The 18,661-nt window shown below is 43.7% G+C and overlaps 1 protein-coding gene across 1 annotated transcript in view; it reads right to left on the bottom strand.

Moving 5' to 3' along the window:
• Positions 1-943: 943 nt before the first annotated feature.
• Positions 944-18,661, bottom strand: part of PAK2 (p21 (RAC1) activated kinase 2) — an 18,187-nt gene continuing 469 nt past the window's right edge. Inside the window, exons 2-14 of the mRNA XM_005425050.3 lie at positions 13,796-13,896; positions 13,184-13,334; positions 12,587-12,618; positions 12,106-12,213; positions 10,716-10,848; positions 10,205-10,268; positions 9,707-9,755; positions 7,739-7,851; positions 7,457-7,574; positions 5,525-5,624; positions 2,824-3,020; positions 2,024-2,161; positions 944-1,107 (exon numbers count right to left, since the gene is read on the bottom strand). Coding sequence (XP_005425107.1) covers positions 1,021-1,107; positions 2,024-2,161; positions 2,824-3,020; positions 5,525-5,624; positions 7,457-7,574; positions 7,739-7,851; positions 9,707-9,755; positions 10,205-10,268; positions 10,716-10,848; positions 12,106-12,213; positions 12,587-12,618; positions 13,184-13,334; positions 13,796-13,896 — 1,391 coding nt within the window. The 3' untranslated portion in view covers positions 944-1,020. The remainder of the gene's footprint in view (positions 1,108-2,023; positions 2,162-2,823; positions 3,021-5,524; positions 5,625-7,456; positions 7,575-7,738; positions 7,852-9,706; positions 9,756-10,204; positions 10,269-10,715; positions 10,849-12,105; positions 12,214-12,586; positions 12,619-13,183; positions 13,335-13,795; positions 13,897-18,661) is intronic.

Consider the following 18,661-nt stretch of genomic DNA (forward strand, 5'->3'; position numbering starts at 1 on the left):
TTGATACAAAGAAGGGAAATGTAAAATAAAAAAAGTCAAAGGCACCAGCATAACTTCCAAAGCCCAAGTCAGAGCACAGATACAAGTTTGTGAACCACCCACTGCACCAAGCACGTTATCCCTCAAGCTTCTGGCCAGCAAGTCTAACAGGGAAAAAAAGAGCAGACAGGAAGACAGCTGGAATTTTTTCTTGCCCTGACTAGAACTGATCATTTGATCATAAATAAAGTATCTGACCCCAACCTACACATCCATAACCCACATCCAAAGACTTGACCGATCATTAAGGTTCTACAAAGAGGCCACATTTTTGATTTTAAAAAAAGTCCACAGAGCACAGGTATGAGAAACAGCTGAATACTTCTCTTCCCCCTCTCTCTCTTGCTCTCTCTCTCCTTTTTCATCATAAAAAGTGAAAAGAATCTCCATACATTGTGATTCCTTAAGTAACCGAGTTGTTGATTCTACAGTACAGCGACAGCTAATCCGAAAAAGAAATGAGGGGCAAGATGTACCTTCACATTCGCCACACCTGCCGTGAATCTGGTCACTGGGAGCTTCCCACAGGGATTGCAGGTAGAGGGGAGGAAGAGGAGAGTCAAAGAGATCAGCAGGTAAAATTAGTACTGCTCTCTGAAAGCTTGAATCTGTCATTCAAGTATTGAAAGTACCCAGAGGGTACAACGGGAGCTGTTACAGCGAAGTCGTTAAAACCCCTTAAAGCCCCGGGCACAGCAAGTGGTATTTCTGGGCTGTCTGGGAAACAAAAAAATCAGAATAAAAAAACCCCACAAAGGCCAGTAATTCAGCCCTCAATTCCTTCTGGACCCCAGACAGGGATCTCTAGAGTCGCCACAATGTATTTGGGTGTCTTCTGGATGAGAGTTTCTTCCCTTTTGCAGACGTTTCCCACCCCCACAAAAACCCCTTCCCTCCCCCCCCGAAGTGTAACAATTTCATATATTATAAAGATTTGTAAAATACAAACAAACAAAAAAGGAAGAAGGCTGTGGCAGGATGTTAGCGGTTACTCTTCATTGCTTCTTTGGCTGCCAGGATCAGTGGCGTCAAGCTGGACAGAGGTTTGGCCAGTTTCAAGAAGGGATGCTGCCAGGAAGACAGAAACATGAGGAATCAGTGAAAGACACACTTTTAAAGGTTTGATTTCCAGCAGGATTCATGTTTCCATGGAGCTAGGCAGCAATGAATCTGCATTTTAACTGTTCAATTGTGTCATGTGTTTCTCCTGATGGTTACAAGGACAACACGATCCCAAGCTGCCTGGGATCACACTGCCTTGCCCAATTGAGTTTCTCCTGGAATATCTCACTGGTTTTGGAAAAGGTGAGTATTGAAGCTGCACTTGCAATGAGCAAAACAAAGATCTAAACAAGAAATAATCAGAGAAATGTAAGAAGCAGCAGCTGCTTTACTGGGAAAGCCTCTACACCATGTGCCTCAGAGCTACTCCTTGCTCTGCCCAGGAATGGCATCAGCGATTCCCTCACACCTTCACACAATGCTGCCTACAAGCAGATCTCATGTAACAAGCCAACCTTTTTCCAGTGCACAGAAAGTATTTAAAATCAAAACTAAAAGGAGAAGTGGTGTCGCTGCTCCAGGTGCTCAGCTCATAGAGCAGAACCCAGCAGGGAGAAAGGAAACTTTTCTTTTCAAGGCTTGAACACTGGTGTCAGACCAGCAGATTATTTCATCAGGAGCTCTGAGGGGCACATTTGCAAGTGGAAGTATGAAAAGCAATGCAAATGCTATCAGTGACCACCCTCTGAAAGGAGTTCCTAAACTCCTGGACATTTTGGCAGTGGCAGAGTGAAATCACAGATTATGATGGAATAACTTTGGAGTATATTATAAATCTTTCCTGCCAACTGCTCTCACTACAGTTCCCAGGAGATAACACAGAAAAAAAAAGAAGAAAGGATGCCAGTCTATGGTGTGGTTCATCACAGGCTGACCTAACTCTGCCTTCTGGACCTCCCTGTGAGAAGCAGCAGAGTCTCACCTGTAGCAATTCTTTGGCTGATCCTCTTTTCTCCACATCCATCTCCAAACATCGGTTCAGGAAATCCCGGAATATTGGGGACAGTTTCTCGGGGTTCTGGAGTTCTGGTGTGCCATTAGTTGCTATCAAATATAAAGCCTGTAAAATAAAGAATAAGATATAGCCAAAACCAAGCTTTAAAAGATGTCAAACTGACCTGCCTTGTGGCAAGCCCTCAGATGAGAGGGCTCTGCAGCTACTTCTCCTCAACTTCAGAGACTAGAACTGTAAAAATGCCACATTTGTAGGCACTCATGACTTATTCTTGCTAGTAGCAAAATAATGTTCAAGATCCTTTGGCAACAGATACTGACCTTAGCAAAGAAAACATCAGCTTGTGACACAGCAGCACTTTAATATCTTGGGTTTACTTTCCCCAGACTATCACAGAGGCCTGAGGTCAAAGTCCTGTGTTTTATTTACAGGCAGGCAGATCTTCTAAGTACCACCACAGAATCCCAGACTGGTTTGGGTTGAAATGGACCTTAAAGCCCATCTTGTTCCACCCCCTGCCTTGGGCAGGGACACCTTCCACTATCCCAGGTTATTCCAAGCCCCGTCCAACCTGGCCTTGGACACTTCCAGGGATGGAGAGTCAGGGTAAGGCTGACTGCAAATTCAAGATAGCTGTCTTCCTATGGAGGAATTTTCTTGTACTGCTGAAGCTTGTTGGCTTTTTCATTTAATTTTCTTTTTAATGCAGATGCAATTAACGAACAAGTGGTGAACACCCAGTTCCTGCAACACCAGGAGCTTCTTACCCTCAGGGGGTTCTCGTTGAGGTATGGGGGCTCTCCTTCCACCATCTCAATAGCCATGATGCCCAGGGACCAGATGTCCACTTTGGGGCCGTAGGCTTTCCGTGTCACCACCTCGGGAGCCATCCAGTACGGAGTCCCCACCATGGTGCTGCGCTTGCTCTGCTCAGGGGTGATCTGGGCACAGAACCCAAAGTCAGCTGCAGGACAACACAAGTTTAACAGGTTAAACTGGTGCACCCCAAGAAGTGGTTTTTCTAGAAGACTTTTCTATTGCTACACATACATTTCATTGAGAGGGGTTTGGGGGCAGTTTCTTCTTTCCTCCCCCACTACATTCTCCGTATTTAAAAAGCCAACGTGCAATGAAAATACAAAACCTGAAGGTGCTTAAGCAGGGCAGAATTCCATGGAGTGAAGACAAGGCTTTTGCCCTCTGGAAACAAGAATTACCCTGCAGAAGAATGGTGTTTGCCCAGTCCTTCCATCAAGAGTTCTACAATGGTAACAGCCAAAATAAGCAATCGGGCAGAACACAGGCAGAGTGTTCTGCAAGTGGTGTGTTATACAGCCTGAATGAGAAGAAATCCATCCACAATCCATGGCTTCTGCCCTGCTAAACAGATTGTACTTGTGCAGCTACTGAGGTCAACATTTCACAGCACTTTGGCCATCTATACAGGTACTACAGCTGACAGACACGGAAACAAGGCTCCAGGGAAGTGCAGTGCTACCCCACTCAGCAGCAGGAACCTGGACAAACAAACCTTTCCACAAGGTAATTACCAAAGAGAACAACCACACTCAAGAAAAGGAGAAAAGTCACCTATTCCTATAGCCTTCAGGTGCAGCAGCAATGCATGTCCCATCATGTTACTTTATCCAGCTGCAGCACTCCCACTTCCCAGGCATGTAAAGCATCAATAAGAACACAGTTAAGGCAGGAGACAGATATTACCTTATCATTGACACTAAGTTAGAGAAAGAGAGAGAGAAAGAGAGAGGGAGGGAGAGAAGAGAGAGAGAAATTTAAATTCCAGGGTGATTTTGGAAGTGTTATGCCAAGCAGTGCTAAGGAAAGAGCCAAGTCATGGAAGTGCCAAGTTGTACCAAGACCATTTAACAAAGAACTAATCCCCCTGACAGTCAAAATGCTGCCTTAAAAAAAACCCCAAAAAACTACAAAACCAAACAAAAAACAACCCTATAGGAGTCACCAAGTTCCTCCTGCACTTTTTGGCCTTATCAAGGTGTCACAGTCACCTCCCAGCACGGCCCATTTCTGTGACCAGCCCAAGGAAGCAGCAGCACTCTGTTCTCCTGACCTTCCAGCCAGGCTTCCAGCACCAGCTACCAGCACAGAGGAAGAAGACAGGCACAGTTTCACCCACCATTAGCATGTGTAGCTGCAGTGGTGACACCTGTCCTGCCACCAGACTCCCCCAGAGAAGGGGAAGAGGTCAAAAAGAAGGTGCAGCTTCTCCCACCCTAAACTTCTGCTAAAGCACTATAACCACACAGCCCCAGAACAGCTTGTTCAGCACTGATTACACCACCTCCCCTTCATACAGGGAATTTTGGCAGCTGACTCCTGTCTTCTGCTGTGTCTCCTTCCTCCTCATCCTCCCCCAATGTGCTGGCATGATGATTTTGACTCAGCTACTAACTCTGTCCTTTGGCCACTTTGCTTTGACACCTCTTTTGCAATTTTGATCCTTCTCCAGCTAACTCTTCTCAGCCACATCCTCTGCTGTAACTGTCCATCTCTCTTCAGCCTCTGAATCCACAGTTTGTGCACAGACACATCACACCCTTAAAATAAAATTCCCTATGCAAGCAAGCAGTGCATCCAACAATGCTGGCATGCAAATCAGGTTGCTGGTAATCTTTCTTCACACTTCACCTCACAAATAAAGTGAGACTGCAAACCATCTAGAATAGGAATATTGCTAAGGCACATTTTCATGGGACTTCAAATTCCTACTGAAAACACTTTTTGCTTCACACCTTTTTGCCTTATCTCTTTGATTTTTATATGCTTTATATGTTCCTACATACAAGAAAAGCAGATAATGCACCTCTTTCTCAACAGTCCTGACAGCTACCAGTGCTTCCACATCATTTTTATTTACACACACCAGAAAAGGATTTACTGTCCAAGCCCATGCATGCATAACCATTACCTGAAAACCAAGTAGCTTGTTTTGTCATGATTATATTCATAAAAATGTTACACTTCCAGTCCAAGAAAAAGTACAGAGTTATACTAGACAGCAATAAATGACCAATAATGCCCAATTTTCTTGTTAGTGGCCTTTTCATGAATAGGGCAAAGCATTAATATCAACTCCTGACATCCTAACAAAGCCACTGCAGTTTGCTGCAACTTTGCTCTTGCAATCACATTCCCATTTTGCTTCACTGTCTGTGCCAGTTACTTCCTATTTACCAACAAATTCATGGGGCCACAGGTTTGCTTCATCATCCTTTCAGGCCAACACATTCACAGCCCCAGTCTGAGGGCCCTGAGAGTATCAGCACCTGCTGTCTGACACATATTTTATAACAGAATTGGTTTCTATTACAGTCAATAAAAAACACCTTAAATTTCCCTGCTAATTCTCCTTCTATCAATTTACACACTCTGAGGCAGAGATTCCTGGAAAAGGGAAAACAAAACATGAAACAATTGGCTGCTACTCACTTAATTTAACTGATCCATCCATTCCTAACAGCACATTGTCACTCTTTATGTCCCTGTGGATCACCTGGTTGGCATGGAGGAACTCAAGCGCTTGCAAGCACTGGATAGGAGAGAAAAAAACACCACTCAGCATCCAGGAACAGAGCTGCTGCACTTGAGCACAAATTCAAAGCCAAGTTCACACCCTCAGCCAGCTCTGAGTGCAAGAATAGAAAGGCATTATTGAAAATAACCAGCAGAGGAAGCTCTTGGGCTAAAAAATACACTCTGGATTTCAGGAGCTCAAAAATCATTTCACAGTGGAGTTTCTGTATCTTAACAAATGAATCCTTTAAACTCCTCATCACTCAAGATGCTCTCAGAAATCCCTGATGCTAATTTTGGCACACCCCACAGATTCTGCAGTGGAACCATAAAGGATTAAGTGAAAGCTTTTCAGGCTGAGGTCTCACCAAGAGGAATTGGTGGGGCTTCATGTCCAACATCCACACAACTTCTACAGTGAAGGCTGTAAAACATCTTCATTCTGAAAGGCTCTAATACTGGTTTGCATTGTTTTCAGATTAAAATCTTTCACATTAAGTTGCTGCCCAAAACCATAATGAAATTTACTTTTGTTATTTGAGAATAAAAGGCAAAAGAACAAAAGCCAGATTTTTCTCTTTCCATCTAAGCAGAACATTTGCCATGTGCAGCTTGGCACAGATGTCCCCACCGAGTTTTTTTTAAATCTTGGTTTGCTTTAGCAAAGTGACACTGATTTGCAAAAGTAAATGTATCTAAAACACTGGGCAGCAGAGTTTTGACAGAGTACAATAGTTCAGTATTTGATTTCTTCCTCAGAAAAGTTGATTACTGTTACAGTAAATAGTTACTCTTTTGGTTCTCTGCTTCCAGCTCTGGTTTCTCTGGAAACCATTCCCTGTCCATACACGTTACTGTGCAAGTTTGCTTTCCCTCCCCTCCCTTGGGGTGAGTCACAAAACCTCTCGTCATGCTGATGGAGTCAGATGGGCTTTTTAAAAGCCTCCAGTTTCTCCTGCACAGCAGATAACACAATTCTCCTTCTGCCATGATAAAATCAAGCCTGAGCTGGATACTGGCACTTGCTCAGGGCAGAAACCACTGATAAGATGCGATATCAGCTGCTTTTAACACTTTCATTTGAAATCTTACTGCAACCACCAAGTTAATCCATCTACAACCTTCTGGAGCATTATTTTCTTGAGAAATCTATAAAGAAAGCTTAGCTGGCATAGAACTATAGATGCCACACATTATGGGAATGACTGAAGTGGGAAAGGGATAGTCTGCACTCAGTTCATCTTTATTTTAGTGTATGTTCAACATACTCCTGTTTCAGCAGATCCACTTTCAAACTGTGAGCAAACATCATTCCCCTTCTTCCTCCTGGAAAACACTTCAAAGCTTTCAGGAGTTTTTATTTTTCTTTTATTTCTCTCCTTTCTACATTACCCATACATGAATATGCAGATTTTTCTTAGTGCCTCTGAATGTTTAAAGTTTAAAAAGCCATTCCTTCCAGCTGCTAAACTTCCCTATTGCTCCTCCCTGAACTTTTTTCCTATTATTCTGTTAATAATAGTCCACATTATCCATATCTTTCTGTTAACACTGTCTGCAGGACAAGGCACCCCAGGTACCAAACCCACAGATTTTATTTGCTCCATCACCAAACGTTCTCAAAAAACCCTGTAGTTCTTTTGTCTTACAACTTGCAAAGCCCCAGTTTTCTGAGTTAACCTAATTTTGTTATTTTCTGCAGTTCTGATTTCTGCTCATGGCACCCATTCATTCTTTACTCAACAGCTTCAGCAGCACTTTTGGCAATTAGTGCTAACCTGAGCATGCCATAAAAATTAGGGGGACAGGGAGCACCTTTATTCCTCAAACCCAGCCCCTCACACTCACCTCTCTGCAGACAGCAGCAATCTGTGCCTCATCCATACACGTCTCTGTGACCACATCTGTTAGAGAGCCTCCAGCCAGATACTCCATCACCACAAACAACTCATCCCCTACAAGGTAACTACAAAGAGAAAACCAAAAGCATGTCCCTGTGCCACCAGAGTGACAGTCTACAGAGAGCCTCACCTGCTTCCAAGCCCCTCAGGTAGAGGAAGAGCAGGTCTGAGCAAGGGATAACCTCCTGTAACGCTTGGGATGAGGAATCAGCCAGCTGGCTGCATTTACCTGTCCAGGAAGTTGACTATGTTGGGGTTCTTTAGCTCCTTCATTACCAAGATCTCATTAATTATCAGCTCCTTCTTGGGCTGTTTCTGCAAATTGATCTGTTTAATAGCCACCTGAATAGGGCAAAATAAAACAGCAATCTCAAACCTCAGCACCCAAACCTTTCAGTCACACTTAATACAGTGAAAAGGCAGAAGGAATCCTGTAACCAGATTAAAGGAGTTTAGAACAGTTTGTGGCTGGCAAGTTGGTTATTTATCAGCATATAACTTAAAAGAATCCAGCTTGATCAGCACACAACTTGTACCCATGGCCAATATCATCCTCTTGGAGCTGAAAGGATTCACAAACAGTGAGAGAGGGCAGACCAGACAGCAAAGGGCATTCAGGAGACAGAAGGATATTCACTCAATTCCATATCAACAGGCCTGAAGCAGAAGAGAATCCTGTAGCAACTCAGAGAGAAAATGTGAGCCCACCATTGCAAGGTGAGGCAATTTGTTGTTCTTTATTCTGATCAAACTGATGTTTGGGTATAAGGAATGCTGGGAGGCAGAAGGAATTCCTCTCAAAGCCATTAAAGAACTATCCAAGACAGAAAAGGGAAGATAAAGGCCCACCCCATCCAGGAAATAAGCTAACAAGGACAAGTACTGCAGAGTTTACAATGGAGAAGAATCATCCCAGCTCTGTCAACTCCAACACTCTGAGGGGCAGTTTGGAGTTCTGCAGTACAACCTGGGCTGACCCCAAAACCAAACATAAGAACCAACATATTCCTGTAGAAATTATTGTTATTATATTGCCAAGGACATTAAAGGAAGAAATCCTCATCATTCTGCAGCACAGAGTGACAAAATAGCTATGACTGGAGGTGGAGCAGGTTGCTGAGGGTCTTGTGGGATTTTGGAATGGAGACCTCAATGAGCAGATATTCCACAATCCCTCTTGAGCTCCTGTGCCATGCCCAATCATCCTGCCTGAGAGGGAAAAAATTCTAATATCTAACCAGAATTTCCCTTATGGCAATTTTTGTCTGTTCCCTCCTGTCCTGTAACTCTAAGAGGAGTGTTCCTCTTACTGAACAAACTAACTCTGTCCTCAGGCATTAAGCAGAGGAAACCTGAGCACTGCAGGAAGTGGCAAAGTGCAGAGCAGGGCAAAGAAAGGCCCTGGACCCCAAAATTCACTCTGCAATCAGTAAGAGGACATGAATACTGCAGTGTGTAGAGAGTAAATTAAGAGACACTGAGGTGATGGCAAGGCTGATGTTGTATCAAGATGTAGTGCTCCACTGCAGGACTCCTGAATGTGGTTACTGCTGAAAGGGCAGTGATTTACTAATCAGTGACCTAAAGAATGCCTACTTGGGGATATTTAAAGGAAAATTTAGGAAAGAACTTAAATAAAAACCTGAAAGAAAATGAAGGAAATCTGAAGTTAAACAGAGACAAATAATTCCTAAAATCTGAGTCCCAAAAGCCCTCTGGGTTGTCTCCCAAGGTATGGCCACTGGGTGACAAACATGCAGAGTAACATGCTCATGCCACCAATTCCACTGGAGAAACCAAGGGATGAAAGCAAAGAGCAGGATATGGAGAAGACATTCTGAGGGCATCACATGAGACAAGCTGCTTCCCTAGAGACAGCCACAGCCAAGCGTGCCAAGACTAAACAAAATTTTATGTCTGAAATTGTAACACAACAATGCCTGCAGTTCTTGAAGGATAAACCATTTTACAAACTCACTTCTGGAACATCTCACTCTCTCCGCTTTTCACTGGAAAGACAAATCTCTGGTTTTAGCTTTCACCATCTGATCACTATAGAACAAGGCACATTGTTAAAACTGACTATGACAGATCTGAGAGGTGATAGCAGCAATGGGAGCCACTGAAGGAAATCACTCAAATCATTCTGGCCACCTAAAGAAAACATTTAAACAAAAAATGAACACAGGAATCTTACCTCCTGCCCTGTTGCCACATCAATAGCTGTGAAAACTGTACCTGAAGCCCTGTGAAGAGAAATAAAAATGTTACAGCAAGTTGCATCTCCCTGTGTAATAAACACACACATGAACAGCCCAGTCAAAACCACAAAATTGTTTCAGTTTTCAATTCAAAATTTCCACTACTTTTCCAGTGATGCTTTCACTGTTTATTTACTTTACTTTTGCTGTCCAGGGAGGTCACAGCTGCCTCATCCCTGGAAGTGTCCAAGGCCAGGCTGGACAGGGTTTGGAGCAACCTGGGATAGTGGAAGGTGTCCCTGCCCATGGGAGGGGATGGAACTTTAAGGGATGGGCTCTAAGGTCCCTTCCCACCCTAACTAGGTGGGATTCTGTGATTTATCTGCTGAATGCAGCCAACATCTCTGCCTGCACAGGCAGTGGTGTGAGGCAGAAAACAGCACCCTGCTGCTAACACTGGCTCACTGGGGATAAAAGTTGGGGTCAATACTTACCCCTGCCCGATTTTTTCATATCTGGTGTATTTTTTCTTGGGATCTCCTATGCTTACAATAGTGCCTGAAAGAAAAAAACAATCAAAAAGTCAGTCCAATGCTACCTCCCCCCCAACAGCAGGGCTGGCCTGGCCAAGACAGGCAAAAGAGTGGGTCAGCTCAAGTAGCAAAGCTGCTGCACCAACAGCCAGAACTGCAGGGGGGCATTAACACAGTAAAAAATCATCACCAAGATGATTCTGGAACAAGCAACAGCAGAAACTATTTTGTGTTACCATGGTTTGATTGAAGTCCAGTTGTGACACTGTGATGTGCATGTATGATACAATCCCAAACCTGTTCTATCCTTGTTTCCCCCCCCACAGGGCTCCAAGTATTACAAACCCCCCCGAGCCAGCACAGCGCTCTCAGCTGCTGCTGCACACAAAGCCACCCAAGCACTGCACACAAAGCAAGGCTGAGCCAAAACTCTCACACTGCTCCCCTGCTTATCTGAAATGAAGGCACCTACGTAGTTTTTCCATGATGTCTTCATCTGACATCTTGGTTTTCTTTTTCTGTTTGTCCCCTGCTTTGGAGGCGCTGTCGGCGCAGGTGTCACCGGCCGGGGCGGGGATGGGGTCAATGACAGAGCGGGTGTAAATCTGCAAGGGACACCAGAGACCTGAGCAGCTGCTCTGCCACCACTCACCTGCAGCTGAAACCCATCACAGCCCTGCAAAGATCCCCAAGCAACATTTCATAACAGGTATGAGGCAGAAATCAGAGCTGAGACACATTAAAGCTCCATAAAACAAGATGCTGGCAACGTTACTGACCTCTCAAAGAGATCCAGGCACCTCCTGAACAGAGAGGATGCCAGGAGATTCCACAGTGGGTTTCTCAGATTTTTATCTGCTTATTCTTTATAATCCATACCAGTTAACAGAGCAGAAACCACTATTTATAGTGAGATCAACTTCTACTACTATCTGAAGGGAAAAGATACTTGATTGCCATGAGAAGAAGGATGAGATTCTCAAATATTTCCCAGTTGTCCCAATTTAAGGTTTTTTAAAAGGGATTTAATTCCTTGGAGCTTTATTTAATTTCCTCCAGAGCTGTTCACACATACACACGGCTACTCCAGAAATATCCAGCTGTGGATCTCTCACCTTTTATATGTCTAAATCCCAAGAGTGGGAAATTATCAAGCAACATCCCCAGACAAATAAACATAATTCCCATTTGCACTCCTGGAAAAAGTGGGCAGCAGAGAGGCAAAATGAACAGCTCCACAGCCAAAAGGAGGAGCTGGAGTAAATGGGACCCCTGGGACACCATTACCAAGGTGAGCAGATGAGGGCTGCCCTAAAACTTAATTAACATCTTCTCTAGCATTTCACTGTTCCTGTAGTGCTGATGACTTTGTGAGTGAAATAAGCTTTCAAATCTAAAATTTGCATTGGTTGGGGTTTAGGTAGAGTACTTGGAGGGGCTACCACACTGCAACCCAATCAAATTAAGGAAAGCAAACACATTACACTTGTAGCACTGTGCTGCACAAAGTTACACAAATGGCCTACAGGTTTTATTTAGGAGTAAGAATCCTCCTCATCCTCCTATGTTGGGTTGAAGGATAAGCATAACTGGATATCTTCAACACAAGCTGACAAACTAACTCACAAATTTCAATGATCTGAGAGGTTTTTTCCAACCTAAATGATCCTATGATTCTATTAACTACAGGACTTCTAATCCAACTGATATTCAGAAATTAGGTATTTTCTTAGCAAATTTAAAAAACAGAACTTTTCCCTAAAAACTTACAGCAGCTTATTGTCCAAATAAAACACTTCCCTAAAAAGCAGAAGTTCTGCAAAGCTGAGAAATGCAGGTCTGACAGTTTTACAGCTGCTCACCGATTTTGTGTGATCTGGCCGTGGAGCAATCACAGGAGGAGGAGCCTCTTCATCATCCTCATCATCATCTGCCACAGCTGTTGATGGTTCTGAGCCTTTGGCATTGGTCTACATTTTTACCAAAATTTTAAAAAGACAGATAAATGAATTCTCTGAATTCTCTCCAACAGTATTAAAGACTTCACTTTTTTTTCTCACATTAAGAGAAAATAATTCTTACCAACGTCAAAAGAAAATAACTTAAAACTACTCAGTCCATCCTTCAGTTATTACATTTTATAATTAGACTCAAACACTGTTGCTGCAATAAAATACATGACTGACCACTCAAATTTATGTTTCTATTCCACAAAAAAATTCTTAATTTTTATACTTTTAATCTTTATACAGTTTAATACTTCAAGATTCAGGATATAACAAGTACAGAAAACCTGAACTTGTATGCACCACAGAATATCCAAATAATAGTAAACACACTCACCGTTGGTGTTCCTGAAGGGAAACCATCTTTTTCTAAAGAGGACAAATAGGAGAATACATAAAATCATCAGAAAAGATGCAATAAAAAGTGAACTTTGTTGAGTACAGGGTAAGACTATTACAAAGCCTTATTACTAAGCTACTTTTGGAAAGAATTTGGAAGAAAAGTTGTAAAACTGCACCTGTTTGTGGGACAGTCCTTCTCTCAGCCCCCCATCTAGGAGTCACCAATTATTCTGCATTGCTGATGTCACCAGCTGGTGACATCAAGTTCAGAGACAGCTGTGAGGAGCAAGGCCTCCAGCACAAAACCAGTTCATCCCAGTCCCAGAGCCCCAGCTTGATAAACACAGCCCATTCAAGCTCATTTTGGCTGCTCTTCTGAATGATGCAGTTCCCTTTCTTCCCCTCTCCACTTAAAACAGGAAATTAACTGGACAACGCCAGTTTCCAGTCAGTTTTACATCCATCTTTGTATATTTGTGTCTCGTTGAAATGCACCTTGATTTTAGCACTTGAACCCGATTTATCACTCTGACATAGAGGAAGACAGTGCTCCAAATTCCCAGCTCCAGTGTCTTGCACACTTGGCTCTCACCTGGAGCAGAAAAACTCAGATATTTCTGTTTTGCTGTGTCTTTGGAGTCGTAGAACTTCAGCACATCTAGTACCGCCTGGGGGTTTTTCTTCTGTTCGAGCTTGGTGATATTTGAGGTCTGCAGCAGCCTAGCCCATTGTTCTGGCATTCCCTGAAAAAAACAGGGGATTTAAAGCATCCTTTTTGTATTTTAAAGGTTTTTTTGAAAGCAAAACAAATTTCTTTCCTCTGTAAGAGCATAACATGCACAGCCTTATGCACATGAGCAAGTAGGATGGGGAGCCAAAGGTGGAAAAAGAGATCACAGGATACAAGTCCTCCAGGTGTGCTGGGCCAGATGTGAGGAGAGGGAACACAAAAACACTCAACAGATCCAGTGTTACTCAGTAAAGAAAGCAAACTGAAGAGGGTTTGTCAGGGAGGGATCTCCCAGGGGCCACTGACATTGCAGAAGCACTAACAGGTCACAGTGTGCTGTGCGAGCACCAAGGACAAACAGCTCCTAGGTAGAAACAAAGACTAAATTGCACTTTATTCTAAAGCTCTGCCTTGGCTTCACTGCAGCACTGACCCATGGTGTTCCCTGAGCTGCTCCAAGGCAGGAATACTCACAGTGAACTCTCCAGTGACAGCATCGAAGCCAACATGGATGGTGTGTTCAAAATCTGACGGTGGGGAGATTTCTGGCCTTTCCTTTTCCTTCTTCTTGCTTCCTGAAAAAGATATCCAAAGATCTCAATGTTAGAAAGAAATTCTTCCCTGTGAGGGTGGGGAGGCCCTGGCACAGGGTGCCCAGAGCAGCTGTGGCTGCCCCTGGATCCCTGGAAGTGTCCAAGGCCAGGCTGGACAGGGCTTGGAGCAACCTGGGACAGTGGGAGCTGTCCCTGCCCACAGCAGGAGTGGGACTGCATGGGTTTTAATTCCCTTCCAACCCAAATTGTGCTGGGATTCTGTGATTCCTTGTTCCATTCAAATAATTTACACTCAGGCAGCAAGAAAATAAGAGATTAAGAGCACCAGAGTGAAATCTAAACATATTAAATGTTTACAATGCAAAAAAGAACATTTTAATATAGATTAAGAACAGCAGAAAAGACAACTTCAGTTCAACCTCAAGTTCACCCTAAAGACACTTAAAACTCAGTTGCCTCACTGCTTCAATTCAAGGTAATTAATGCAAACTAAGACTTCCTGTGATGAAGATAAGAGTTTATAGCCTCAGAGCAATTACCTAATTTAAATTAAAGGTGGGGGAAGCATAATAAGTATGAGAAGCAGGAACAAATAATTAGAAGGACCACATGCACAATCTAACCTAGAGTCAATTGAATTTATAAGATATTTTCTAACACCTCAGGCTCTGGATTTTTGTTTGTTTGTTTTGGGAGTTTTCAGGGTGCGGCTCGGGGGGGGGGGGGGGTATTTTAATTTAATTTTTCTGCTTTGTTTCTAAATTCACCTTAAAAGTCCTGTTGTTTGAGTACAGAAAGAGCAGGTAAAGCAGCACTCTCTCGGTTACTACACAGCAAGCAAAGATGGGGCTGCTCAGAGGCAGGAATCATGTGAAATCCCCTCCTGCTGGGAAGGGAAGCACGGGGAGTGAGGACAATACTCAGAATGAAAAGCCATGTGGGCTGCTGGAGCTGAACAATGCCGTGGAAAGACACGGCTGTTATAAACAGGATATCTTTAATATGGCTGCACAGGGCAGAGCCAAAAAGCAAACAGGCTGTCAGATGTTTCATTAACACACAGGAGAAACTCACTGCTGTGAGAAGCAAGGGAAGCACCATTTCTGATCTATTTCTTACAGTTTTTTATGTGGAAGCAAGGGAGAATGTTATAGATATATATAAAGTTGTATTTCTCAGGAAGGCTCCTGTTTGGGAGCACCTGACATGCAGTGAACAGGAGCTGGTGCTCAAGCCCTTCAGCGTGTGCTGGGTAAATAAACCCACTCCTTCCAAAAATACACAGATCCCATGAGTAGGCAAGGCAAGGAGACTGAAACCCATTGCTCTGCCCACAGGAACAGCAGAGCAGCACTTCAAACAAACAGCCCCAGCCAGAGGCAAGCCCGGTGAGTCATGTGCTGGCAGGACATCCTCAGCTCAGAGAACAAGGCCATGCTGAGGCCACGCTGCCTCCCAGCCCTGGGACTGAAACAGGAATTCCTCCAGTGCAGGGCAATGCTCCTTCCCAACTGCACATACTGAGCCCCAAAGAGCAAAGTCTGTAAGGAGAACATGAGAAGCTACCACAGGTTGGACCACTGAAGGTCCTGAATGTGGCAGGTCTGGGTGCTGTCCAGTGCTTTTTGTGGGGATGAAGTTCTCTCTCACCCCTTCAGTCCTGCAGAAATGCGTGTCTGACTATTTTGTTATTGGTCATGGGACCCAGAATTTGGCCCTTGGCCCTGCAGAGACACACAGGTCCTTTGGAAGGATTTGGTGAGCTGGAGAAAGGCTCTGTCTGATTCAGAAGGTGCCTCGAATACAACTGGACTCTTCCCCAAGTGAAGCCACAGCAATGTGTCAGCCTCAGTACTTCCCAGGGCAAAGCCATCCTCAGGCTGCCCCTGCTTCCCACCAACCAAATTCCACACACAAGGCAAGAAACACAGCTGTTTCCCCAACAGCTGGAGGCAGCAGGCAGCTGACTCCAGATGTGCACCTGGAGCTGCTGAGCTCCAGCTGAAACCACACTGAAAAGTGCCCCCAAACATGTGATGTGCAGGATCTGGGTGATGCCCTCAGCATCTCCTTCAATGCTTTCTGCTCAAAGACAAACATTTCTGGTTTTAGGGGACCATTTTAAAGCTTTCCAAAACCACACAGAGGTTTCTTTCACTTCAGAAGTCAGGCCAAGAAAATTCATGGCAATAAAGTGCTCTAGTAAGAAGATGACTATCACTTCATTTATCCTAAACAATGGAACCAGGGGGAAAAAAATCTTCCATGACTGGTGATTAAATAATCCCTTCAAACCCTTAGGATTATTTCAGCACAGAACTAGCTCAGACTTGGGACAGAAACTGTGTAATTGCTAAATCTCTTCATCTGCAAGTCCCCCAAAGCACAAGAACCTCCCAAGAGAGGATCCAGGAGCAGATGAGGCTGGCCAGGAGGGACCTTGCAAAATCATATGGACAGAGATGTGCAGACAAAGCCAAACAACATTCCTGGATAATTTTTTCATTTTCTGAAAAGGAAAACTGAACATTTCTGTAGTGATTTGTTAAACTTACACACTGCCTGGAGACATTTTTCCCATGACAAAATTTCTACCCCAGGTTGACAGATTATTTTGTATCTAGTCCCAATGTATTTTTTAAATCTGAGCATGAAGTTAATAATTCTGTAAAGCTTCCCAGCAGCTGAATTTAAAGAAAAGAAAGATTTAAATGGGCATTTCTGGGGAGGGTGCGTCCCAGCCATGCTAATGAAGAAAACAACTAACATCTGACCATTGTGTGAGTGCCAGAGAGACACTGTGCCCACTTCTGTTCTGCTTACATTCAACAGCCAGTTTTGCAGACTTGAGGGCCAAAATCCCTCCTTTGGGTATTTATATTAGCCTTGCTGCAGGTCATGCAATAGACAAGTTTCTTCCAAATTAAAAAGATACAACTTCCAGAGAGTTTCTCTAATTTGGGTAATTCAATTTCCATTTCTCCTAATATCCTGCCGTGCAGGAAAGCCTGCTTTTCTTTCAGGAGGACATTAGCTGAATTACTTTTTAACATCTAGAAAATACAAACTGACACTCATTTCCTCTAAAATGTAGTTTTCTCAGCAGAAATCCTTTCTCCTACTTTCAGTTCACAACACAAACTATCGGTAGGTAGATGCTAAATAAATATGCAGATTAATTTGCCTAAACTTGGTACTTGTCAATATCTAGAGTGGAATGAACAATGGTCAAAGGACTCCAAAGCAACTTGAGATGAGCCAATACAACTTCAGATAATTCTTCAATCACTTCCCCATTCCAGCAATGAACAAACCCACCATCAAAATGAAAAGAGAAAATGTCCATGGGGAGAAAAGGTGTCATGGAATGTCGCAAAGCTCTCACTTGCATTCATAATTCATTTGTTACTAATTCAGAGCAAGGAAAACCTTCCTTAATGCGGGATTTATGTTCTACTCCATCCCTGTCTGTAAAAGGGCTCAAATGCTCTGATGAGCCACCAATGCAAAAGCATAAAGACAAGTGCCATCCCATCTCCTAAACTCTTAATCTTGCCTGAAGATGGACAGATTTGCTCCTTCCACGAGATTTCCTTGCAGTATTTCCTCGTGAGACCAACAAGAACATGGTCAAACACCCATTTCTGCAGGACTGAAGGGCTAAGGCAGAACCTGCTCCAGACACAGAGCACTGCACTGAGCTGGCAGCACCCAGACCTGCCACCTTCAGCACCCAAATTCAGCACCCCAAGGGCTGGAGTCTCTCTTGGGATGCAGCCACCAAGCTGTGGTAGCTTCTCATGTTCTCCTTACAGACCTTTTTCTTTGGGGCTCACCCATGTCAGTAGAAAGACCACCACTGCTACTACTGTAGCCCAGCCACAGACAGGGTATTTCACAATAAATGACCTTGTGAAATAACTATTCTGCCTCCAGAAGCTACACTGGCCAAATCCTTCCATCCTCCAAAAAAGGAAACACACCTTCTACTGCTGAGAACAGAAAGCCAGGTCTTGGGAGCAGAGGGAAACCTGTCTCTCAGGGTTTGATCTCCAGGGAGAGGCAGGCTGCAGAGCGGCTCACACAGCTGAGAGAGAGTGAAAACCAGCCCTGGGGAAAACACTCAGCCAAGAGAATAATCAACCAGAGGAGCAGAATCTCTTCAAACAACCAAACCTGTGTCAGCATGACTGAACCAGTCCTGCCCAGCACACCAGCAGGGAGGCACAGGGAGCCAAGAGGACAGAAGGCATCAAGAGCAGCAGAGTCCTCTCCAAGGTGCATATTAAAAGTCATGTTAACCAGTAGATTAATAAAATGCCTAACAGATTCACATCAGGCTTAAGTCCCCGTGCAGTTTTACCACCTCAGATGTTAGAAGTGTTTCTATCTATGCACTGTTTTATTGTACATGGACACACATTCTGGAGAGCCAGGAGAAAGAGCTCCACATGCACTTCCCATATAGAAAAGAGGACAAACAACACACAAATACAGTCTAGTCTTCATTATAGCAACTTTTTTTCTCAGAAATAATATTTTTTACAGCAAACCAGGTTTATCTCCACTAGTAATCAATCCTAACAGTGCAGTTCCACAGACAAAAAAACATGTAATTTCTCTGAGTTTTCTTTCATGCCACTGCACCTTCACCACTATTTCTTTATTGACTTTTTTCCTCCTCAAGGTGCCACATAAATGACCACCAACACGAAGTAACTTCCAAACCAGCTGGGAGCTCTGTTTGAATCAGAAATCTGCATCTAAGTAACATGATCCCCAGGAA

This window comes from Geospiza fortis, unplaced genomic scaffold, assembly GCF_000277835.1.
Source record: "Geospiza fortis unplaced genomic scaffold, GeoFor_1.0 scaffold118, whole genome shotgun sequence".
In the NCBI taxonomy this organism is placed as follows: Eukaryota; Metazoa; Chordata; class Aves; order Passeriformes; family Thraupidae; genus Geospiza; species Geospiza fortis.